Source organism: Clinocottus analis, unplaced genomic scaffold (assembly GCF_023055335.1).
Source record: "Clinocottus analis isolate CAN_PGR_092001 unplaced genomic scaffold, fCliAna1.0.p SCAF_4, whole genome shotgun sequence".
Classification (NCBI taxonomy): Eukaryota; Metazoa; Chordata; class Actinopteri; order Perciformes; family Cottidae; genus Clinocottus; species Clinocottus analis.
In genome coordinates, this window is record NW_027176153.1 from 12898479 (window position 1) to 12918047 (window position 19569).

The 19569-nt window shown below is 39.0% G+C and overlaps 3 protein-coding genes across 14 annotated transcripts in view; 1 reads left to right on the top strand and 2 right to left on the bottom strand.

Annotated features, from left to right (window-relative positions):
* ubr4 (ubiquitin protein ligase E3 component n-recognin 4) overlaps positions 1 to 8382 on the bottom strand; it is a 50274-nt gene extending 41892 nt beyond the window's left edge. For 6 of the 10 annotated variants that reach the window (XM_068597266.1, XM_068597267.1, XM_068597268.1 and 3 more), the window contains exons 1-14: positions 7713 to 7810; positions 7224 to 7408; positions 4881 to 4978; positions 4656 to 4759; positions 4301 to 4430; positions 3820 to 3965; positions 3510 to 3609; positions 2867 to 3008; positions 2550 to 2674; positions 2182 to 2306; positions 1810 to 1869; positions 1433 to 1623; positions 960 to 1059; positions 325 to 477 (exon numbers count right to left, since the gene is read on the bottom strand). In XM_068597266.1, the coding sequence (XP_068453367.1) occupies positions 325 to 477; positions 960 to 1059; positions 1433 to 1623; positions 1810 to 1869; positions 2182 to 2306; positions 2550 to 2674; positions 2867 to 3008; positions 3510 to 3609; positions 3820 to 3965; positions 4301 to 4430; positions 4656 to 4759; positions 4881 to 4978; positions 7224 to 7348 (1599 nt within the window). In that variant the 5' untranslated portion in view covers positions 7349 to 7408; positions 7713 to 7810. Of the gene's footprint in view, positions 1 to 324; positions 478 to 959; positions 1060 to 1432; positions 1624 to 1809; positions 1870 to 2181; positions 2307 to 2549; positions 2675 to 2866; positions 3009 to 3509; positions 3610 to 3819; positions 3966 to 4300; positions 4431 to 4655; positions 4760 to 4880; positions 4979 to 7223; positions 7409 to 7712; positions 7811 to 8137 lie in introns of those variants that run through there. The other 4 variants (XM_068597270.1, XM_068597269.1, XM_068597263.1 and 1 more) reach the window with 2 other exon arrangements.
* Positions 7249 to 17927, top strand: emc1 (ER membrane protein complex subunit 1). 2 transcript variants are annotated; one of them, XM_068597272.1, is made up of 23 exons: positions 7249 to 7377; positions 8586 to 8770; positions 9269 to 9396; positions 9497 to 9562; positions 9717 to 9810; positions 9896 to 10024; positions 10467 to 10593; positions 10790 to 10939; positions 11071 to 11238; positions 11495 to 11566; positions 11749 to 11847; positions 11984 to 12080; positions 12731 to 12847; positions 13519 to 13718; positions 13920 to 14069; positions 14209 to 14370; positions 14497 to 14616; positions 14825 to 14962; positions 15735 to 15908; positions 16108 to 16318; positions 16456 to 16540; positions 16635 to 16764; positions 17364 to 17927. In XM_068597272.1, exons 2-23 carry the CDS (start codon positions 8679 to 8681, stop codon positions 17541 to 17543), a joined length of 2889 nt encoding a protein of 962 aa, XP_068453373.1. In that variant the 5' UTR covers positions 7249 to 7377; positions 8586 to 8678; the 3' UTR covers positions 17544 to 17927. The 2 variants fall into 2 exon arrangements, with proteins under 2 accessions (XP_068453373.1, XP_068453372.1); XM_068597271.1 differs by having other exon boundaries at positions 7260 to 7540.
* A 563-nt stretch (positions 17928 to 18490) lies between these two features.
* Positions 18491 to 19569, bottom strand: part of LOC137800746 (ERBB receptor feedback inhibitor 1) — a 9668-nt gene continuing 8589 nt past the window's right edge. For both annotated transcript variants that reach the window (XM_068598072.1, XM_068598071.1), the window contains one exon: positions 18491 to 19569. This exon is cut by the window's right edge and continues 1170 nt beyond it. The gene's annotated coding sequence lies outside the window, so the exon portion shown is untranslated.

Here is a 19569-nt window from a genome sequence, read left to right on the forward strand (position 1 = left end):
ATGCGTTTGTTCCATCATATCACCACAACATGTACCCCAGTATTTGTTTAGCCTCTGTGTATTTAGTTACACCTTTGTCTTTCTGAACAACGTTAACATGTGCATTATGTTTCATTGCATATGTAAATATAGTTACTTGAAGAAATGTCTCTAGAAAAGAAACATAGGCTGTGAAAATTAGGCACTCCCCTTGAGGAAAGCTGACAGAAACCACATTTTTTAAATGTTTTTTACAAAAGCAACATAAGCGCTTTTCTTATTTGTGACAGTGAAATGACCTAAAATTATACACATCACAGGTACGTAAATATATGATGAGCAGACCTTTTTGTAGGAAGTGAAGAGAAGGGTGAAGAGTAGATTGGTCAGGGGGACAGAGTCAATGAGCCTTTGGACCCTCTGGATGGAAGTGCTCTGTGCCATGATGTTGAGCTCAGCTGGTGGCCCATCACTCGCCCAGCCCTGCAGGAAACATGGCTTTCAAAGAATAGAAGGTTCCTTTTGCATATGTTTGTTAAAGTTTTCCTTGCATGTTTCAAGCACAACATTTAAAAAGCAAATAAGACAACCTTTCATAGTCATGCATTTAATTTTCTAGACTTTTTTTAATGCAATTATCGCTTTGCATTCAGCTACAGTGAACCAGTCAAGTGAACCTTTAAGACCGGAATAGTTGAATTAAGTTTGACTGGATTCTAAAAATGTATATTTACTTTTGTTTACTGTAAAACATGGGAAATGATTTGGCCCAAAGAAATAAAGAAGCCGTACAGAATGAGACAAAAACAAGTCAACCTTTTACACTCATTGTAATAAAGGCATTATGTATACATACGCTATAATGACATGTGCTCATATGATGTGACGAGTACAACAGTACAATTTTTTTAAATAATGGAAATTTAGTTTAAAATACAACAAATAGTGTGTTTGTGTGTTTTGAATGTTGCTTGACTTACGCGGTGCAGAGCCTCAACTTGCAGATCCTGGAAAAGTGAAGTCAAAAGTTTGATGGCGTGGTTTGCCAAGATAACGGACAAAACACCAAACCCTTGGTGCCTTTAGGAAGAAAATAAAAGGACAAAAATAATGAATGCATACAAATCACTTTTCAAGTGTGATCATTTTCTTAAAATGTAATTCTAAAATAAGCATTACATATCAGAGATATGCAGTACAAAATGTCTGCGATTTCAGGGCATGAATTACACATCTTCACACATACATCTACACACACACACGACAAGTTGAAAGATGTGTTTGATCTGATATGTGTTCAAGGGATCGTTTTGAAATCTGAAGTCTAAGATCGATTAGTTGTCTTTCCACTTCAGTAAAGTTTTTTTATATAAAAAAAATAAAGAAGACAAAACTGAGCCACAGTAACCCAAGAGACACTAGAATAACTGATTTTGTATTCATGGGAATTTACCCTTTGCCAGGACCAAGTTTAGGCGATCCTGCGCCGTCCTTGGAGCGAGCAGCAATATCACGGACACGCAGGGCAGCCAAAGGATCCTTCTCTTTTCCTTTATCCGCCAGGGCAGTGGGGCTCAGGTTGAGAATCAGGTACAGGCTGTTTAATAGGCACCAGGCTCCAAGAAGTTGGAAGTTCTGATAATGCTGGAGTACACAGATAAGTACAAAAACAATCACCAAGAATATATTTTATGAAAAAATCTGACACATTTCTTTGCTTTAACTTAAAAAACAGATCACTTCTGAAGTGGTCGAGTCGAAATGAATCAAAAAGGCACTGAACTTGTTATTCTTTACTCTTCTTGTATGGCTCTGAACCTGAGTACTCACCTCTCCTCCAGCTCTGCGGGAGTTGCTGATGGCTTGTCCAATCATTTCATAGATCTCGAGCTGTTGCAAACATAAATTGTGTACTTTTTACTATTTTAAACGTGCTGTATCTGGTTACAAATACTCGCAAGGAAGTCATTAGCGATAGAGATAAGATACCAAATTATGAGACAACAACAACAATACGGTAAACATATCTCCTCAAATTTAACTCTCCTTTTGTCATTTGAAGTAAGTAAACAGGTAACTCTCTGGACCTATTTAAAACTTGTGAGTAGCAATATACAAGTTAGTGAAAAAAGTCTCGATGTAGCACCAAGTTGTATCTAACATGTGAGCATACATTGAGAATGTTGTACTCTTAATACTCACACATTTCTGGACAATTGTGGCTGCGTCATTTTCATAGTCCTCCTCTTTCGTCCCAGTGGTGGCTGAGCGAAGCTGCAAGCCGCTACCCACCTGCAGAATGGCCATGCAAGTGGCCACACTCACACCTAAATGGGTAAAAACATTTAATTTACCAATTTGACTCCCGACTGAAACATTCAGTTATGGGTTAAAGTGGGAATGGCACATTTGTTCAAGCTGCTGCCATTATATTTAAACACATGTCGTATTGCACTGCTTTATGGTTAATTCTTTGTAGAAGACATCTGGTATTGCTGTCCCATCTACAATTACTAGTTTAAATTACTGCCAGTATTTATTTGTTTGACCTAAAGGGAGTTATCACCTACCAGCATAGAGACAGCTCAAAGCCAGCACGGTCATGTCCAGTAATCTCCCTGGTGTCAAGGGCTCCAGTACAGGGAGGGAAAGTGTGTCCAAAGCCATGGTTACGTCTATCACCAGTGAATGAAATCTGGGATGGGTTTTAAGTACGTAAAGGAAATTAAATATTTGAGAAAAACAAAATCCACTAGTAATTAAATATAGAAACAGATCATTTTGCTCCTTCAAAATAAATTATAATATAACAGTATAAATTAGCATGGGAATAAAAAAGGACAAAATGTATCTTTTTGACCGAAGACAATCATTTTCATTAAATTACCCATTGCGGACAGCAGTGGCATCAGCCACCGTAGCAGGCATGATGAAGAAAGAGTTGGCCGATACAGCATCCTGGAAACGGTTGATGTAGCGCAGAAAGTAGGGCAGGTTGAGGCACACTCGTAGCAACTTCTCAGACCCACCTGGGAATATAAATCATGGGGAATAAAATAATTAGCCTGAGTAAGGAAAGAACGAAACTGAAAATATAAAGAACACTAGTGACAAGTCATATGGCCTGAAAAGGTTGAGGACAAATGCACTGAACCATGATTCTGTGAAATTACCAGCAGAATACTGCTCCAAGGTGATTGGGGCTTCACGCTTAAAAACAGTGTTTCTTTGTTTTATACATTTATTGACATAATAAACAAATAGATAACATAGAAAGGCCCTAAAATTGCAAATAGACATTCAATTTGAAAATTACAGCATATAAACCATATTCTGACCAGGGGATGAATACTTCCATGCTGCCACAATCTAATTTTACTGATGTAAACAAAAGCCTCAGGAGTTGTTCAGTCATCGTGTTTCAACACAAACAGTCTGGGAAAACTTTTGAATCAAGGCATGTTAACAGTATAACTGTGAACGGAGTGTTTATTAAAAAAAAAGGGTCCTCCAACAAAGCAACAACTCACCAAGTTCCTGTAAGCTTGACACATTCTGAGAGACAAAGGCGTTTTTCATTTTGGCCTGAATAGCTTGATCTGTGGTTTGGTCATCGCAATCACTCTCAGCCTTTAATTGGAGAGAGTTGAGTTTTTTTAAACACAAAATTAATGATTAATTATAACTGTATGCTGATTTTAATTTTGTATATGGCAAGTTATATCAAAGTTAATTATTCTTTTGTAAAAATACTGATAAGAACAAAATTAAACCAGTTGTTGTGGTTAACCCAAGCTGTCAATTACTAATGCAGCTGAAGGACTGATCTGTAACACTTACATGCATGTGTGCTGCTGATGGCGAGGCCAAGATGGTGGTAAGGTCAGGGTTAAAAACTGAAGTCAGTTGATTGAAGAAGTTCATTTCTACTTCTTTTTGTCGAAGTTCTGGGTTTACAGCACTGGGCATCTCCTTCTGATCTTCCACTATTAAATGAACGAGGAAGAACACAAATGTTCACATACCAAAGCGTTGAAGATGTCTTGTTTTGCAAAAACGCCTGTGGGATGATGATGTCAATGTTCTCAGTCTCAGTGATGAAAACACCAAATAAATGAAGAAAAAACAGACATGACAAAAAAATAAACTTGCCTCTAAATATGTGTTTTTCTACTGTCAGCCGTAATAACCAAAATACATGTTCTGCTTACCCATCACTGTATGCCTTTATGAATCAAACTAAATGAATCAAGTAAAAACAACTCTTTCCATACTCTGAGCTCGTGCGCAGATATAAACATAGTTTTCATGGGACCCTTACCATCTGAAAGGGTCTTGACGGTTTGAGGCAACTTGGCAGATTTCATCATAGCAGTGAAAGTAATGATTTCTGTGCGATCTAGTCTGCTGCAGCCAGTGCAAAGTCCTTTTATTAGAAGAATCAGGTGTTTCTGAGGAAAAATTAACAGCATTAACCAAGTAAATAATGTCCTTTCAAAACAGAGAAATTATACAAATGACCAGGAAAAGCAATCTCTAATTAACTAATCAAAATGTAAAAGACAAACATGTAAGAACAACAGTGGCTGTGGCTAGTCCCATTTCCTTAAAACTGAAAAAGAAACTCATCAGTGGAATGCTGTCCAACAATTTCCCATGCGGTATGTTTATCTTACCTGTGATACAGCACATGCCTCATCTGGGTTTTCCAAGCGCAGCAATGAGAATTCAATCAATACTTTGCACGCCGCAGCAACCGAAAGAAGCTGATTCCTCGGTACTAGAAAGACAGAGCAAAAGTAATTTGCTGGCTTGAAACAACAACCTGTACAATTTAAATACTTGGGCTGAATGGCAGTAGCAATTTATATTACACTAAAGAGAAAATTAAAGATACATACTTTGCCCACATACTGTGGTGATGTAGTGTGCAGAGAGTGCCACAAATGATGAGTAGAAAGGCTCATATTGTTTGTCATGGTGAAGGATGTCTGATTCACTGCAAATGAAAGTGAATTATCTCATTAAGCACTGTCAAATATACATGTATGTAGAACATTTATAGCATTTTTGTTTACACAGAATAGTGAGGAGACAGAAGAGAAAGATGAGGAAGTTTCAAGGTGAGACACTTGAGTCCAATGAATGTAAAACCAACTATAACATTTAGCAACAGTTCGAAAGCATCCTATATCTAGAAAACACTTAACATATTTACAATTGAAAATATAAACCCGCCCAGATGATGATAAGTGTTACCTTGGGATTAATATACAATTGTGATTATGTTGCCTTTCATGTAGATGCTGATTCACAATAATTGAAGCTTCCTAAACAGGCCTAGAGAAATATTATTCTGAAGACACACCTGTGTGCATTTAATAGATCATGATAGTGTTTCTAAATATATTCTGACATAATAAAACATAAATGACCATAGCTGTCAGTATAGTGACGTTAGATTGTGCATTGTCCTCATGCAACAGCAAAGCCTTTAAGCACACTGCATCTTTGTAAATGTCTGACAGATCTGCTCTTAGGCAGTTTGTATGCAGGGAAAACCATTGTTTAATTATGCAGTTAAGCTTAGCCTGTTTGGTGTCCAAAGAACATATGAAAAAAATTAATCTGATTTAATGTTTCTATCGACAGACGTCAGTGTCCTACACCATCTAGAAGTACCACTTAAACAGCCAAAACCATATGACGCCTCTTTAATCTGGGATCTCATCACATACTTCCAGACAGAAGGAAGCCAATCTTTGTCTGCAGCATCAGTTCATCGCAGAGCCATAAACCGTATGCGTCTTGAATTATCTATACGTCTATATGTGTAATTTTTTTCTGAAGCCTCAATACATCAATTTGATCAATTAACAATAGAAAACCACTTCAATGTGCCACAATATGACAATAATATTCTGCTCATCATCATTATGACAATCGCACACCACTGAAATGTGCTGATGTAGACGCAGCACTCATGAAGCAAAAGACCAGTTGTAAACATTCACATTTTCTTTGCAAATATCCCAGTACTCTTGCAGCACTCTGCATAATCTAACTATTATGTGCATGACGTTTAAGAGTTATGTCACTAAAACAATGCTGAACAAATGCTTTGGATTTGATACTGAAGTTAATGAGTAAGCATCAGAAAACAGACAGATCAAACGTGTGTTGACAAGTTGGCCAATTCATTAGAAAACGAAACTAACAGGCCTGGTAGCAGTACTGCCGCTTATATTCTCAGGTTATGTGTTGCTTTGGGGAAATGAAACCAAAAAACTAAACATTGTCACAAGAGCTTTAGATGTTAAGCCAGGGGGATCAGCTGATGCCACTACTGACAACGTGCAGCAGGTGCAAAGACAACCTAGCTGCTGTGAAACGTTTGCTCAACACTCCAATGTGACAGATCGGTAGTTTGCGGGGCGAAATGTTCGCGTTTTACGAAACAAACTACAAAAGGTTTCCGTAGATAAATTACATTGATTCCGTCCCCAAAGACAAGTTCCGCTGCGTGACAGCCACTGCATCAGCTTCCTTAGTGTAGCACAGCTGGGACACGTAACCTGGTGTTTAATTACACCGCCACAATATCGACTAAATATAGTTTTATTGAAAATACCTTCACGGAGACCAATCACAAATCATTCAAAAATATAGTAGAGTGTAACGTGACAAGGACCCCGCCTACTTCAGCCCAACTACAGACACACAACAGTTAAACCGACAACACTATTAATCACTTCATGTACAACGTGTCTGTTGACGTGACAAGACTGGATACGACTCAAAACATACCCGAACGTAGTCACCCGATGGTGGCTGACGTAGTCAACACTTACTACGTCTAGTTTAGCGCTACGTCCTTCTGAAGGCCCTCTGGCTAATGTTTGTGTTAGCTAGCTAATGATGAGGCACATTTTCTTAACGTTACACTGCGACGTCGACTGCACAGCAACGACAGCACATTAAAAAACAATGTCCCCTCGTCACAAGTCGACCCGTGTTTCAAACGGTTTAGGAATTACAAGCCTGGGCAAGCTGAGTAGCATTTAGAATAAGTTCGCTAACATTAGCACATTAGCGTCAGCAACTGACTCGCTGCCAATACAAGTTAAGCTCAAGTAGCAGCTAGCTGCTAGCTAAGTTAGCTAGCGAGCCAGCTCACCCATGGGTAGACACGGCTCGTGTTTGGGCAAGTAAAGAAACGCAGCGTGTTGACATGTGCCGGTTACCTGTTTATTATCGACCCGATAAGCTGAGGTAGCTCCTTCGTCTCAAACGCAGTGTACGAAGCTGACAACAGCGGCCGAACCGCCGCGGTCCATTCGTGTTCCCCTTCTCCTCCGCTCGACGCCATCTTGAACTCCCATAGAAGAGAAGGTGAAGGTAAACCACAGGGGGCGCTCACGACACACTACTGTTGTGAAAGAAGAGAAATGAAGGTAAACCACAGGGGGCGCTCACAACACATTACTGTAGTGAAAGAAGAGAAGTAAAGGTAAACCGCAGAGGACGCTCACAACACACTAGTGAAAGAAGGAAGGTGAAGGTAAACCACACTACGACACTACGGTCAGGTCATTGCAACATTGCAAAAAAAGTCTCCATTTGACCCCAAAAGTTTTCCGTCACAGGGTTAATACAATTCCTAATGAATTCGTGAAAATAAAATAATGCCTTTTTTAAATTACATATTATGCTATGTAGAGATAATAAAATACCTCATACAGGTGTATGCAGGTCACTTATTTATAATATTTACTAATTGCATCGTTCCCATCTAACAACAAAGTGTGTATTTTATCTTTGTTGTTTCAACATTCCTGTAAATTAACAGACTACTTGTGTATGGAGTTGTTGTTTTTTAAATTTGACTGAAATCTGAGCAGCAACCAAGCAAAGAAGTCTGGTCGCCTTCATCCCAATTTCCCAAAATATATTTAGATAATGGAGAACGTGTAAAATGTAACTACCGGCTCAGAGCTGTATTGTTGAACTCTTCGTAGATTAACTTGACTAATGGCATTCGTTTGTGTTCAATCTTTTTTGGTTTTCGTTTGCCGCAATCTTTAGCAATGTTTAACCTTTAGTGCACATGGGTTTCAGCAATTCCTTTTCATATCAATAATGTGTGCACATTACTTACCTATTACTTGTTCTTATCCAAATGTTATTTTATACTTTCTCTTGTATAGTTAAAAGTTATTTGTTGTTGCTGCTCTTGTTGTTGTTGTTGTTGTTGTTGTTGTTGTTGTTGTTGTTGCTGCTGCTGCTGCTGCTGCTCTTGTTGTTGTTGTTGTTGTTGTTGTTGTTGTGTTGTGATGCACCTTCCGCCAGGACAAATTCCTCGTTTGTACTAACTCACGTGGCAATAAAAAAGTTTCTGATTCTGATTCTGATTCTGACATTAAGTCAAATTCATAACATTTTATAGTTTCATAGACAAAGGTGTGGTGGCGTTATCATTTCCAATTACTACTACGTTGTATTATAACTTTTGTGGACATTTGAAAGTTAAACATGTTTCAAATAGCGTTTTTCTTTGTAATCCCTGATTCACATTTATTTAAGTCGTGTAACATTCTGCCCTGCAGGGGGCAGCACCTTCCAGTGACCACGTGAGAACGAAGCACGTTGACTTCCGGCTTCCTCCTTCTCTTGAAGAACAAACTGAAGCTACTGCTGCAATGGCAAAGCTAATTTGGTTTTGTTGGAAATGTATCCTGTTATGCAGCACTGTTGAGGCTGTGTTTGAGGATCAAGTCGGAAAGTTTGACTGGTAAGAGGTATCTAGAGAACGATTAACCATGCGGGTTGTTTAGGGCCATGTTTTAATGTGGACATGCTCATGCTAACACCTGTCACAGCCTCTAGCTGCGACCCGGTCTGTTTGGGCTAAACTTGGTGGGAGAGAACCGATATTTACTCAAGATATTAATTTAAAAAAAGACAATAAATAGTATTTAGTCACTTACTGCAGGAGCTGTTGATTTGTTAACTATTTATTTGTTTTTAGGAAACCAGAGGTATAGTGAGCTAAATGTGACAGTAAATGAGATTGAATTAGATTTATCGACTTTGGAAAATTATTTTAACCAATCCGATCGTAGCAAGTGTGTTGTTATAATAATAATAAATTGTCTCTTTTTGTGTTAAACTCTGGGGTTGATCCATATATGGATCGCTGCACTTATCAACATTATTATAGTCAGCTAATATGATGGTATATTAGGATGTTTGCTTTTTGACAGGTTGTTTTCTCTTTTGTGATTAACAGGAGGCAGCAATATATTGGCAAGGTTCGCTTTTCCCATTTTGACACGCATGCGCAGTCATCCAAAAAAGTGCTTTTGGCAACAGAGAAAAATGTTTTTGCTTCAATCAATACCAGGACTGGAGAACTCTGTGAGTATTTTGTAGTTTGGTCAAGTACAGAAAGACAATCCCTCTCTCAGTTGACATACTTTGTGTTCTTACGTTAGTATTTATTCACTGTCTGTTACAGTCTGGCGACATGTGGATATGACTGGGCCCGAGGGAAACATTGACGCTCTTCTGCAACATGGACAAGGTGATTCGGTCGTTGCAGTTGCGCTTCCAGAGTTTGAGTGCCCCTACTGTCTAATAATAACATATGTATATTTATTAAACGTGTTGCTTGAGGTTTTAACTCTTCAGTTCTTTGAATAAAAGGTATAGCTCTTTAAACTGTTCTTGTCTTCTAGATGCGGTGTTGGTGGTTGGTGATGGCCGCCTGCTGCGCTCTTGGGACATACATATTGGGGGTTTGAACTGGGAGATTGTGCTGGACTCTGGCAGGTGGTTAGCTCCTTGATTGGCTGTTGTTAAGTTAAATATTGTCTGTATTCCGAACGGATGTTAATTTTCTTGTTCCACATTTTAGTTTCCAGTCTGCATGTTTAGTTGGACAGCAAGACACAGTGAAACACGTGGCTGTTTTGAAGAAAACTGTCATATCTCTGCATTACCTTTCTAATGGGCATCAGAAATGGATCGAGAATCTACCAGACAGGCAAGTCAAGCTTTTTGTGTCATTTGGTCAACATTGAAACCAGATTTGTGAAGAAAACTTATCCCCGAGAATTCAATTCATAAGCCTCTCGAGACATGTTTGAAGACATATACAAATATTCAGCTTTTTGAATAATATTTCATTTTCCTAATGTTTGAAAATTCTGTCATCAAAACGTTGGAACAAAATGAAGTGTGACTCTATGAGAATAAAAATATTTAAAAATCGGCATTTAAGTGACAACTACAAGATTTGGAAAGATTACTGAATCAATAAATTGTGCATACAAGTTATTAATTCAAGCATTAACATAATACAGAAATATAGAAATGGTAATGTTAGAGCAGACAAAGTGTCTGTTGTGTCGAGGCCTAATCATTTAAGTTTACGAACAAGATTGGCATTATTAACACTGTATAACTGTCTCTTTTCATCTCAACAGTGAAACAGTGGATTTCCAGGCTGTTTATTCTGGTGGAAATGGTGAAGTGTATGTGCTGGGAGTTGTTCCTCATTCCCATATGACAATTGTTGCTTACAGTTTGGAGGATGGAGAGATAATCAAGCAGGTAATGATTCATGGTAGCACTATATAAATGCTGTAAAGTTTAGACTATATGGAATATAATTATGATATATTTGATACTTAGGGAAAATACAACACAAACGGTTTTGAATACAACAAGTACATTTGTAGTATTTCAGTACATTTATTAAATTCCACAATTCCTAATTCTTTTAATTCTTTGCTTACGTTGTGCTCAGATCTCAGTGGAAGCTCTGTGGCTGTCCAACATACAGACCAGCTGTGTAGTGATCGGCCAGGGGATGTTGACCTGCGTGGACTCAGCAGCTGTATCTCTGTACACACTTGACTTGCATGTGCAGTCAGAGATGACCCAGATCCCTCTGCAGGTACCCATTACAAAGAAACCAAATATTTTTGTTTTATAAAATTACCACGGTTGTCTCGTCCTGTTATTTTTTATCTGTGTGAAGGCATTTTTTTTTTTTTTTTACGTTACTCTCCCATTTCTCCTCTTTAGTCTCTGGGGTTTGAAGTCATCCCCGGCTTCCAACCAGTCTTGGTGTCCACCCAGCCTAACCCAGCTCGCCCGCCGCTGTCAGAATTCTTCCTTCAGCTCGGGCCAGACCACCACCTGCTTCTCCAGCTCACCAGTGGTCAAATAGTTACACTGAGAGATTTCAAGCCTGTACGTAACTGTTTCACCACCTCGCCCCTGCATAATAGTCTTTTTGATTTTGCAATTATGGTGCTGGAAGTCACGCTGGATAAAAGCTTTATGTCTAAAATGTACATGAGACTTTATTGCTAGAATATATCATATTTATTGGGTAACTTCATCTTTATTATTTAAAAAGGGGTCAATCTCAGCATGTCATACTGAGATATCACCATGGTTACTTTAATAAGCAATTTAACATAAGCTCATTTGTCTTAATTCCTAGGCAATGCTGGTTTCATTTGCTACCCCTGGAGAGAAGACAGTTGCTGCTGTAATGTCGCCCAAGAACCAAACCGTGAGTGAGAGTGAAATACATCTTGGCAAACTACAATGTATTTATCAATAGTTTTACCACATACTTGGTTGTCTCTTTGTGCAATTGGCATGTTGGTTTAAATGAACCGATAAAATGTGTTACACTCAAGATTAGAAGCATTTTCTTGTGCTTCATATAAAAACCTGTTTTCTGCCCTACAGGCTTGCAGTATTAACCTCTTTAGTGCAGAAAGTGGACGCAGACTTCTAGACACAACACTAATTTTTAATCTGGATCCTAATAGTGGGAAACCAGAGAAGGTGAGCTTAAACTTCTTCCCATTTGGCTGGTCAAGCCACCAAGGCTTTATTAATTTCCTTTCTTCACAGTTTAATATTATTAAACATGCAGTGTTTTCTTTTATTATCATGACACAGCTTTTATTCTGTCTTCTAGCTGCATGTACAAACATTCCTCAAGAAAGACGACTCTGTTGGCTACAGGGTCATGGTGCAGTCCGAAGACCACACACTCACGTTCATACAACAGCCAGGTATGGATGGAAAAAACTGGAAGCTTTGTCAGTGTTAGAAAGACTACTTTGTCTGTCTTTTATCTGAGGTATTGCATGCAATACTATCTGCCATGCTGTGTTTTTTTTAACTCTACCACTGAGGGGCACCAAAGTCTGTCAGTTAAAAAATAAGAAACATTTTTTCAGGTGTTTTTTTTTTGGCTAGATCCCACAAACACTTCTTGCCTTTTTTTTTACTGGATGAAAATGGAGTCATATTATTTATATACAGGTATCTGCATGTAGTCGGTTGTCGGGAATCGCATGGTAGTTACAGCCAACAGGTGAAATCCCTTGAAATGTTTGCTTTCTGCAAAGAGTTGGTCACTCATTGTGTGAACTGTTAAAATCCAGTACTTCTTTCCAAAGTGCAGAGAGACTTGTGAGCCATGCTTCGCCTAATGATAACATTTCGATAAATTCCACTCCTTAATCATCATAATTACTGCCAACATCAAGCCACTGTATGGAGCACAAACAGGGTCTCAGTTGTCACGATGGACACACGATCCGTTGCTAGGTCTTTCATGTTGTAATCCATGGAAAGTATCAACAGAAACTGCATACTGTCACAGGGTGTGTGAAGTTGAATGAATGATTACAGAACAATAATGAGTCTTGTTTTCCAGGGCGTGTGATGTGGACGAGAGAGGAGGCCCTCTCAGATGTGGTGACAATGGAAATGGTGGATCTGCCTCTCACAGGAACGCAGGCAGAGCTGGAAGGAGAGTTTGGCAAAAAGGCCGGTAAATGTCAAACCAGAATCCCTTCATTTATTTTCCAGCATCAAGTACCATTGCAGATATATATATTCAGTGTTTTATCCATTACTTTCAGTCTTCACTGTTTTAGTAGTTCTCTAATTTCCTTGCATGTTCGAGAAAGGCAGCTGTGCAACCCCTAATCTTGGGGATAACTTATCAAGCTCACTTGTTTCATCATTTTAATATTTTCCACTAATACGGAACTCATGGTTGAATCCACGTCACTGTTGCTTTTGCGTTCATCCTTACTTCAACTGCTTGGTACCTGCGTTTAATCATTAAAGTTGTAATTTTGTTATTTTTGAAGATGCCACAGACTTGCTGGCCTGTTAAAAACAGATGTCTTTGAGTGTGTCCACGTGGTTGCTAGTTGCTTCACGTTCTTTTGTCTTTGTCTTGTCTTTATTGCTTCGCTTGGATTCAGCCATTCAAGGTAACGCACTTCTCTGCTTTTCTTATTTTACACTTGATTAATGGGTCTTACAGTTAGAATCTCCTGTCGTTGACTGAAAATCCCTTGCCATATCCATGTTATTGTTGCACGGTACACCGGTGCTTTGCCTGCAATAACAATCGCACAATGTCCAAGTTGTGCTCCTCAATCCACTAATAGTCGTTCAGAAGCATCTGTGTTGTCTCTGTAATTTGTGTAGATGGTCTGCTGTCCATGATGCTGAAGAGGCTCTCCTCTCAGCTCATCTTGCTGCAGGCCTGGATCGGCCATCTCTGGAAGATGTTCTATGATGCACGGAAGCCTCGCAGTCAAGTCAAAAATGACGTAACCATTGAGAACCTCTCCAGAGACGAGTTCAACCTGCAGAAGATGATGGTCATGGTTACTGCATCTGGGAAGGTACGAGACTCAAGCTCTCACAGAGGTTAATGTAAGATGGCAGTTTCAGGAAAGATGAGTTCCGTTGCACATTTATGAATGAATAAGTTCCCTTTTTTTATTTATCTATGGTCAAGCAGGCCTTAATTGAAATTAATCACAAAATAATAGACTCCATTCAAGCAACTCTATTTTTTTATTTTGCTTTTTTTCCCCGTTAAGCTCTTTGGTATTGACAGCAAGACCGGCACTATTTTATGGAGGCACTACCTGGACAGCATCCCATCTAATGCAGCTTTCAAACTAATGGTGCAGCGGACCACTGCCCACTTCCCTCACCCGCCACAGTGCACACTGCTGATCAAAGACAAGGTATCTGATAACTATAGCGCTGTGCTTGAAGGTATTCAGTGTGGGAGTCAATTGTATTACAGTGAAGGTCTCACAAACATAAATTAAGAAGTGGTGTGTATTAATATTCTTGAATATTATTATTATTTTCTCCCATAAGGACACTGGCTTGGCCACACTCCATGTGTTTAATCCCATCTTTGGAAAGAAGAGTCACGTCACCCCACCTGCTCTGCCTCAACCGATGCTTCAGTCCCTCATGCTGCCGGTCATGGATCAGGATTACGCGAAAGTGTTACTTCTTGTTGATGACCAGTACAAGGTCGGTGGCAACCTCAGTTGAGCGTTCTGTTTTAACTTATAGAGGTGCAGGCATGTTGTGTTTCCATGTGCATCAGGGCAACAAGCCACTTGTAAACTAGTAAATATATGTCTTATTTTTTCACAGGTGTCTGCGTTTCCCTCTACAAAGAATGTGCTTCAGCAGCTCCAGGAGATGGCCTCGTCCATCTTCTTTTATCTTGTGGACTCCGACCAGGGAAAACTTACTGGCTACAGGCTACGAACAGCAAGTGAACCTATATATTTCAATATTGAAAAAGTGATCAAGAATGCTAAGTATATTTGTAATGACAAATACCTAGTATATAGAGCAGAGGGTTTACTTGACTGTGAGTCAATGGAGCACGATACAAGCAAATGGAAAATTGCTCTCTCAGAGAGCCACGATGGAAAATACTTAACTAATGGATGGATCTGAATGTTTTTGTGTGTAGGACTTGTCGACTGAGCTGATTTGGGAGATCGTCATGCCAACCGAGGTACAGAAGATCGTCTCGGTCAAAGGGAAAAGGCCCAATGAGCATGTGCACTCCCAGGGCAGAGTAATGGGAGACCGTAGTGTCCTCTATAAGGTATGACAACTTCATCTGAAACCGTTCTCAACACTGTGGTTTGGAAGGAGTATTTAAATTGTAAAAATGATATCATATTGGTTATTGGCCATGGATTTGGTCGACATCTCGCTGTACGACATCATGCAGAAAGACACTCCTCGGGTTCTGATCTCTGCTGAAAACCTCTCGTGAAATACTGTACCTCATGTCACTGTTTCCCCAGTGACTCACATCCTCTCTTCACCACTGACGCTGAATGAGATTAAACCCTGTTATTAAACTAGGGCTCTTGCAAGTTAAACAATGAAGCGATCGAAAACTTCTAAACTTTGTCAGGGATTCTGGAGATTGCGATGTTCATCCCCTAACGCAAAAAGTCTGTGAAGAACAAGAAACCGGTGTCTTTCCCACACTTAGAGCTTTATCTGTTGTGTGAGAAAAAAAACATCCAAGTTGTTTTAGGCCCTGCTGCTAGTGTTGCCAATGCATGCTGTCATCATTATAGATCCTTTCACACAGACGATCTGTGAGAGCAAAATGAGACCTCCTGATCAAACTGGCCCATTTTCATAGTCATTTATGTTATGTATGTTTATAAATGAATTCTCCAAATGTTTTTCTAAATGAAGATGGGCACCATTTCACATCTTAACAGTAACGCGTTATCATTGAGGTCGTTTATACAGATTTTATTTATGTTGGGAAAGATGTGACTGAAGACACAACGTATTCTCACTGTAGTTTGCTACAGATACAGATGCTGAATTGTATTTCATCTAATTGCTCACAGTACCTAAACCCAAATCTCCTGGCTGTGGTGACTGAGAGCACAGACATGCATCAGGAGCGAAGCTTCATCGGGATCCTCCTGATTGATGGTGTGACAGGTCGCATCATTCATGAGGCTGTTCAGAGAAAGGCTAGAGGACCAGTGCATGTTGTGCACTCTGAAAACTGGGTGGTGGTGAGTAATATTTACAGCTCAAGTCACTCTGAAACACATGCTTTGTTGTTCTTTGCTTGGTTACAGTAAGAATATGGTGTTTGCTCTCTGCAGCTGTTTAAAAATGACTAAAAATGACTGTAATGGAACACATCAGTAGGCAAATGTTGAAGGGGAGCAGTGATCCTAATGTGTCCCCTGCCTCTGTTTGACGCCGCAGTACGAGTACTGGAGCACCAAATCTCGTAGGAACGAGTTCTCTGTCATTGAACTGTATGAAGGGATGGAGCTCTACAACAGCACTGTGTTCAGCTCACTGGACCGGCCACATGCTCCTCAGGTGCTTCAACAGTCTTATGTTTTCCCCTCCTCCATTTCTACCATGGAGGCCACGCTGACCGAGAAGGGCATCACCAGCCGCCATTTGCTCAGTAAGTTTAAGCCAGCGGCACATTTTTGGGCTGCAGTGTAGTACTGCAACAGAGAAAATTGTCTTCTTTCCAACATTAACATGTTGCTTTTAATCCAAAATGTTTGATAAAAAATATTTTGGTTTTCTTCATCACAGTTGGCTTGCCATCTGGAGGGATTTTGTCATTACCCAAGATGTTCCTTGACCCTCGGAGGCCAGAAATGATGACGGAGCAAAGCCGGTGCGTCTTCTACTGAAGTTTGATTTGAAACATGTCACGGACTTTTTTTTATTTTTTCCTGTGTTTCTGTCTAACATGTTCTCTTGATCTCCAGGGAAGAGAACCTGATACCGTACGCGCCAGAGCTGCTGATCCGTACAGAGTGGTTCATCAACTACAATCAGAGTGTATCCAGAGTGCGAGGAATTTACACTGCCCCGTCTGGACTGGAGTCAACCTGCCTGGTGAGTCTGCCATGAAAATATGGACAAAGATATGACAAATTGTGTTTTTAGAAAATGTTTTGACAGAATGATCTTATAAAAAATACTTTTTGTTGAACTGCCTGTGGTTATCTTCTAAAATCTGTATTATTTATCCTGGTGTCAGTATTTCATAACATCTGCTTGCCATTTAAAGTCCTAACATTAACAACCACTGGCATGAAGGGTTAATTTACTATATTTTAGGATGAAGAAAATATTTGTATGTACATTTACTATTTGTTTAGAACACAATCACATGACATGTAGCATAATGGATTTTGTCTTTTCAATTAATTGGTCACATGTTATGTTTTTGTTGTTATTCTCTGCCCAGGGACTACAGATGTAATTAAGCTTGGTCATGTTTACATCTTTTATTTTTATAATGAGGTTCAGCAATGTGCTCTCTCCTTATCAATTAAATAAATAATAGATGCACCCAGAGCAGAGATTTATTCTGACACAGTGCTGAGTAATAGTCTAAAAAAGCCTGTAAAATAGACATACCATTTTAAAATCCTTCAAAAACATAGTCAAAATATTAATATCAACATGACAATGCCATTTTCTTCTTCTAGGTGGTGGCATATGGTCTCGACATCTACCAGACACGCGTCTATCCCTCAAAGCAGTTTGACGTACTGAAAGACGACTACGACTACATGCTGATCAGTAGCGTTCTCTTTGCACTTTTCTTTGCCACCATGATCAGCAAACGCCTGGCAGAAGTCAAACTGCTCAACCGAGCCTGGCGGTAAAGCAATCGTCAAAATCCCATCTCTTGCAGCCCAGAGGCTGCACGAAGGACCTCAGCCCGAGGAGATGAGGCGGCTGAGGCAGTGCCTGTAGAAGAACACAGGCCAAATTCAATAAGGCCCATAAAGAACTGCAGAGGTGAGGGGACGGTGAAAGAAAGGATTTGTAGAGGTTTTTACGTGTTTATTTTTTAACTTATTTTGCAAGCACAAGGAATAATTTCATGATAGAATAACTGTTTTTTTTTTTTTTGAGCCATGTCATTTTGATTAACTGTTAATATAACTAATTATAAATGAATGAAACAGGATTTAATAAATTGTGGAGTTTGGAAATTCACACACATGTGAAAGTTAGATATTAAAGCAATGTTAGTTGTTTTTTCTCCCAAAGATCAAAATTATGTTTGTGACATTTCTGTTTCGTTAGACTTTCCGAATGAAAAGTGATATTATGTTGAGCTCAGCAAAAAAAAGAGACAGTTGACATACATCTTGTGTGAGTATGTTTTAAATTGAAATCCTGCGAAATCCTCGTGATGCCCAAATGCCATTTGGTCTGATGGTGAATGAACTGTGAACTGTCAGCCGATAATGCAGAATGGACAATAAATGGTTATTTGTGCTTTTCCGATGACTCTCCAAGCACAGTCGCACTGTTTTCACCAACACACGCTTGAAAATGACTATTAGTAGCCTTGATTTCATGTCCATCAATCATCCTGTAGCTCATACCTGTGTGAGCAGTTTTGAACTACTGTCGGCTTCTGTTGATGCTCCAATAAAATTGATCACTGAACTCCAGTCCAAGTGTCTTCTGTTTACAAAGAGTGCAAAAATTATTCTTGGTACATATTGTTCTGTTGCACACAAAAAAAAGACGTTGTGTCCTAGTTCATAGAATGAATAAGTTATTTTATTTCTATAAATAGATTAAAAAAACAATTTTACAATGATTTACTTTTGACATACACAACATTATGAACTTAGAAACAGCTTTTGCTTGAGCCAAATCTGACAGAAACTTTATGAGAACTTCCAACCTGTGGATGTAACAAAGGTTGTGGACGGGGGCTGCATCTCTACAGTGTAAACGTAACGTGGCCTCCATCCCACACACAAACACACACAAAGAATCATTAAAGGCCCAATCTGTACTTTTTGTACATGCATTGTTTGCAATAAAAGCATGTGCATAAAACAATTCATGATTAAAAGTTTGTCAACTAACATAGAAAATGAACGCTTCTTTTACTCTGTATACAAACACTAACGAACAAGTAAAGAGTTGTTGATTTGTGTACTTCATTTGTATTAAAAATATGTCTCAATCATTTTGAGGGTGGCTACAGGTTTCAGTTATGTGTTCTGGTTGTGAGGCAATTATTTTCGTTTCTTTTAAACAAATTCAACTTTGTGTACATGAGAGTAGAACATGACCCAAGAGTCGATGCTTCTATTGTATTTGCAGGAAGGATGGAGCGCGCTCAAAAGCCTGCAAAAGTCAAAAGCACTGAAATAGAAAGAAGTTAAGAGGTTTATCATATGAAGTGTTTGTGTCACTGTAGTTCAAAGGATGTTTTGGTTGTGTCATGCTAATATTGGCCACATTGTTTAATTTAACAGAATGATTCAGCAAAACATTAAATCTATCAATAAATCATGAATCAAGCAGCATTGTCATTAAAAAAACAAAACTCACTGGATGATCAGTTTGGTACAAGCCCAGCTTGTACGTACAGTAATTATTTGCTCTCTTATATATTATAGTATTAGTGATATGAGCATATAGCTGTCAGACTTAAAAGTGAATTGAGTGATCAGACACATTCACTGAGAGAAAACTGCAGAGTCTGAGGAAACCCAAATTTGAAAAACGGTTATGTAAATATTCTCATCTATTTAGTGAAAATACTGGAATGTTAAAATTGTTTAATTTTGCTAAAATACTGACCGGTAAGATTTAAAAAAAACAACAAAAAAAAACAGATAAAAACCTCACAGTGCTGTTGTGTGACATAAGTGATCT